Source organism: Chrysochloris asiatica, unplaced genomic scaffold (genome assembly GCF_000296735.1).
Source record: "Chrysochloris asiatica unplaced genomic scaffold, ChrAsi1.0 scaffold00627, whole genome shotgun sequence".
Taxonomy (NCBI): Eukaryota; Metazoa; Chordata; class Mammalia; order Afrosoricida; family Chrysochloridae; genus Chrysochloris; species Chrysochloris asiatica.
Window position 1 is genome coordinate 257,854 of NW_006409145.1, and position 5,378 is coordinate 263,231.

The 5,378-nt window shown below is 39.9% G+C and overlaps 1 protein-coding gene and 1 pseudogene across 1 annotated transcript in view; one reads left to right on the plus strand and one right to left on the minus strand.

The window, feature by feature from the left end:
* The first annotated feature begins 2 nt into the window (after nt 1–2).
* On the plus strand, nt 3–1,127 carry LOC102833775 (annotated as a pseudogene).
* A 770-nt stretch (nt 1,128–1,897) lies between these two features.
* Nucleotides 1,898–5,378, minus strand: part of LOC102834164 (brain acid soluble protein 1-like) — a 5,092-nt gene continuing 1,611 nt past the window's right edge. The window contains exon 2 of the mRNA XM_006877830.1: nt 1,898–1,945. Within this exon, the coding sequence (XP_006877892.1) occupies nt 1,898–1,945 (48 nt within the window). The remainder of the gene's footprint in view (nt 1,946–5,378) is intronic.

Below are 5,378 nucleotides of genomic sequence, written 5' to 3' on the forward strand. Positions count from 1 at the left end.
CATTCACAGTGTTCTGCTGGTGCCCTGGGGTCCATATGCATTTCAAGAAGACTGAAGTCTGCCAAACCTGCAGTGAATTAAAAAATGTCTGTCAGACCTGCCTCTTGGACTTAGAAAACCGCTTGCCCATCCAGGTTCGTGATGCAGGACTGTCTTTTAAGGATGACATGACAAAGTCAGATGTCAACAAGGAATACTATACGCAGAATATGGAGAGAGAGATATCTGACTCTGACAGAACATGGCCAGTTGGCATGCTGGAGAAAGCTACATCCACTAGTGATATGCTGATCAAACTGGCCTGGACCACACCCTACTACAAAAGGAACTGACTCCATATTTGTACCTTCTGGGTGAAAGGAGAGTGCAAGAGAGGAGAGGAGTGTCCCTACAGCCATGAGAAGCCTACAAACACAGATGACCCACTTGCTGATCAGAATATCAAAGACAGATATTATGGCATCAAGGACCCTGTGGCAGATAAGCTTCTAAAACGGGTGTCAACAATGCCTCGTCTGGACCCACCAGAGGACTAGACTATTACCACACTATGTGTTGATGGGCTTAGCTATACCATTACTGAGACAGAGCTGATAAATCATTTCTACCAGTTTGGAGAGATCCGGACCATCACTGTTGTGCAGAGACAGCAGTGTGATTTCATTCAGTTTGCTGCAAGACAAGCTGCTGAAGTAGCTGCTGAAAAGTCCTTTAATAAGTTGATTTAATAAGTTGTCAACAGCCTCCGACTCAACGTGAAATGGGGACGATCCCAAGCAGCCAAAGGCAAAGACAAAGAAAAGGATGGACTCACAGACTCTGGAATCAAGGTGGAGCCCATTCCAGGGCTACCAGGAGCTCTGCTTCCACCCCCTGCAGCAGCAGCAGAAGCCTCTACCAACTACATTAACCTGCCTCCAGTGTTCCTCCAGCCGTGGTCAACATCACCCTGCCTCAGCCCCCAACTCCCCCCACATTGCTCTTCCCTTTCCCTCAGGTTTTGGGCCACACATGTTCCACCCAGTAGGACTACCTCTCCTTTCATGAGGGCTCCAGGACCAATCTGCTATCCCTCTCAGGACCCTAAGAGGATGGGAGCCTTCACTGGAAAACACAGCAGTCCCTAGCACATTGTCATCGCTCTACATGAAGGTCAGTGGTTCAAGCTCACCAGCTGCACCTTGGAAACTCTATACAGGGTCGCTATGGGTCGGAATCAACTCGGTGGCACTTAACAACAAAACAACAGGAAAAAGGACGCCTAAAAATCCCAGTAAAACAATCTTGGAATAAATATGATATTTTCCTCCTCTGTAGTTCCTATGGTAGCTGAATGTGTGCAGATGTGGGCAATCAGAGAACTATAGCCATGCTTCCCTTCTTATGTTCAAAGGACTGATGGACCTCAATAAGCTGCTATTACCACATCTGGTTACTGCTATAAGCTTACTAATGGAACCTAATGGCTGTTCCCCTTCCCTGTTTTGGTGACAAGTGAGTGGCTAATTAGAACGTCTAACAGAGTTCCCGTCCCTACAACATGTTCATTTTGTATGGTTTTTTTTTTTTTGGACAAATGGGGTAGAGACTTGACGTGCTGTAAATAACTTTTGACCATTTTTATGTCCATTTGGATATTTTTGTTTTTATCATCTAAAGAAGATTACTAGTACTAATCATTCCAGTGGCATGAGTGTGATTTAACTCTTCAGAAGTCACACCCTTGGGAAGATAAACAGAAACCCGTACCCGGCACAGCCAGATCTTTTCTTTTTCTCATTTTTTACCAAAGGAATCTGACTGATAGTTTTACTTCTCTACACCACCAAAAACAAAGACAAAATGACTTTTGGTTCCTCTCAGTTTTATGGAAATGTAAACTTCCTAGAGCTGGGTATCATCGAACAAGCTTGGTGTTTGGATTGAAATGATTTTCAAGAACTACCTGTAAAGCACATTAACTGTAGAATGAAAAACTTGGGAGGATTGTGTTTGAGAGTAAGACTTGGCCGACAGCTGAAACCCCTATCCATAGTATTCACCTTCCTGTGTCTTCAGTATCTCACTTCAGTCCTTGCTGCTGGGCAGAGGACAGTCTGTTTGGTATTAGAATGTTTGGCTATAACTGAATTGTAGAGGGTAAAGGATATGTAATGTGTTTTGTTTTTAAATAATAAAAATGCATCAATTAAAAAAAATAATTAACATGACAAAATTTTAAACACATAATTTAGGGAGAAAAAATTTCCAACACCTTTTGCTCTGGTAAGTATTATACTTAAAATTTGAAAGGTTTAGGTCTTATCAAGGGAATCTGATGGCTCACTGTTATCCAAAGCATCAGCAGCCTGAACTCACCAGATGCTCTATTGGAGAAGATTGGGCAATTGACTTACAAAAGATGAAAGCCTTGCAGATTCTATGAGGCAGTTCTACTGTGTCCTAAAGGGTATTTGGAGTCAGAGCCATATTGATAGCAACAGTTTTCATTTGGTTTAATTCATATCAGATAAAATGGAGACAGTTTATATATATAAATATCGGGCTGCTAACCTCAAGGTCAGCAGTTTGAAACTACCAGCCATTCTGCAAGAAAAAGATGAGGCTTTCTGCTCCTGTAAAGATTTACAGATGTGGAAACCCTATAAGAGTCGTTATGTGTCAGAATGGACTCCACATCATACCACCACCACCACCGTATATAAACATATCTACTGATGCTGACTAGTTGGTTCCTACTCATAGCAATCTGTATACGGTTTCTGAAATGCAGAAGATGAATTTGTATAGCGCTACACCAGGTTTGAGCGGTAGGATAAGCACTAGATAGCTAACAACAAGGTCAGAGGTTCAAATCCAGAAGTTGCTCCTCAGTTTCCCTACACAAGATTGCTCTGAGTTGGCAACTTTGTGTCAGCATTTAAGTTATTTTCAAGTGTTATCCCATGGGGTCTGACTCAGTGACCGTGTATATGGTTTCTGAGAGAAGCTGGAGTGTAGGAGGGGCAGGTGGGTTTGATCTGCCAATTTAGTCATTAGCAGTACAGTGCTTGTTTTGTATCTCCATACCAGAACTGCATATGAATGTACATATATGTTCTGATCCATAGTGACTCTGTGTAGGGTTATCCAAGCAGCGACTGGTGGGTTTAAGCTACAGACCTAGTTGTTCAAACAGACCTTATAATCTAGTGAATTAACCCACAGGAACACACCAGGATGCCATATATCTAGATTGTTGTTGTTGTTAAGTGCCGTCAAGTCGATTCCGACCCATAGTGACCTTGCGTAGGGTTTCCAAGAGTAGCTGATGAGCTAGAAACACTGACCTTGCAGTTCAAATAACTTTGCAGTCTGTCGTATTAGTAAGATATAAATTTAGATATATTAAAAGTATAGATATATTTGACTCTATTTCCATATTTGTTGTTGTTGTTTTGTGACTTTGAATTGGTTTGGATTCAAAGTGACCTTGTATAGGGTTTCTGAGGAGTGGTTGAACTACCAGCTTTGAGGTTCAAATGACCTTGAGGTCAAGTGCTAAATCTAAGGTGCCACACAGGACTTCCTCTCTCAACACATAAGCTGGTATTTGAAGAAACACAGATAAAGAGCTGATAGATTTGGTAGTATGCGAGCAGTATGCATATTTAGAAAATGTAACTTTCAGAAGGAATTTGATGCTAAATTGTGAAGTTAAGCAAACAAAATGCAGTCTTAAAATAAATATGCTATGGTTCATATATTTAATACACCGAAATAAAGAAATCAAGGATTGACCTTTCTTATTTGCCAGTAATATTACAAAATATTGCAAAAAAAAAAAAAGATAGTAAATGATGTATTAAGGCTACATTATATCATTGCTTACAATATATATATATAATTTTTTCAAGATGCTGAAAATAATTCTGATTAAGAATATAGTGTTAAAAGCATGCTTCCTGTAATAAGCCAATCATGGTAGAATCACAGAGCCAACATTTACTGCCTATGGCTTTGGGTAAGTTACTTGAACTTCCTGACAATTTTCTTATCTAAATGTGTGTCTAACAATAAAACTTATGTATGATGTTTCCCGGATTTAAAGTTGTAGTGTTGTGTTTGTGAGTCGGGTTATTGACACCAAGGTCAGCAGTTCCAAACTACCAGCTGTTCCATGGAAGACAGCTGAGGTTTTCTGCTTTTGTAAAGATTTATAGCTTTGGAAACCCTATTCAGGCTCACTGTTAGTTGGAATCCACTCCATGGAAGAGAACCACCACCACCATCAAAGTTGTTAACAAAGGGAAGTACTGAGAATATTGGTATTTTAATTCTAATTATATAATGTATGTTACTTTTTATTATACAGTATACAATGTCATCTTTTAGCCATCTTTATACATGGTAATAAAATTAAGATTTGTTTCAGTCATATTTTGTAAACTACTCTAGTTATGAATTTCTGGAAACAAACCTGTATCTTTTTAAATGTCAGGTCATTCATATAAACAAAACCAATACGAAATCACTGATGCAAAATATTAACTTTAATCTCCTACAGTTTAGGAAAGTTGCACACTATGGGGAGAAGAAATAACACTAACGTGTCTGACTTCATCCTTGAGGGATTGACAGACTCTGATGAGATCCAGCTGGTCCTCTTTAATCTCTTTCTCCTGATATACCTGATTACTGTGCTGGGGAATGCAGGGATGATACTGATCATTCGCCTGGATTTCCAGCTGCACACCTCCATGTATTTTTTTCCTCAGTTACCTGTCATTTATTGATCTCAGGTACTCAATTGTCATTGCCCCTAAAATTTTAGAGAACTTACTGACTTTCACCAAACATATTTCATTTTGAGGTTGCTTCAGGAAGATGTATTTTTTATCTTCTTGGCTACAACTGAATGTTTTCTTCTTTTTTCGATGGCCTATGACCGCTATGTCACTATCTGCAATCCTCTACAATACCCAGTTACTATGTCCACTAAGCGCTGCTTCTCCCTCATCACTGCAGCCTACGTGATTGACATTATTGATTCCACTGTCACTGTGCTTGGCATGAGCACCTTTCACTTCCATAACTCCAGTGTAATCCACCACTTTTTCTGTGACACATCCCCAATATTAGCCCTCTCATGTACTGACACACATAATGTTGAGATCACTATATTCATTCTTGTTTGTTTCACTTTAGTGGCATCTCTCATCATAGTCTCTGTGTCCTACATGTCCATTCTCTCTACTACCAATTCCACAGAGGTAAGTAAAAAGCCTTCTCTACCTGTGGAGTCACCATCTTCTATGATTCCATGATTTTGACTTACTTAAAGCCTTTTAGGTCCTAATTCTTGAGCAAAGACCAAGTGGCCTCTGTTTTTTACACTA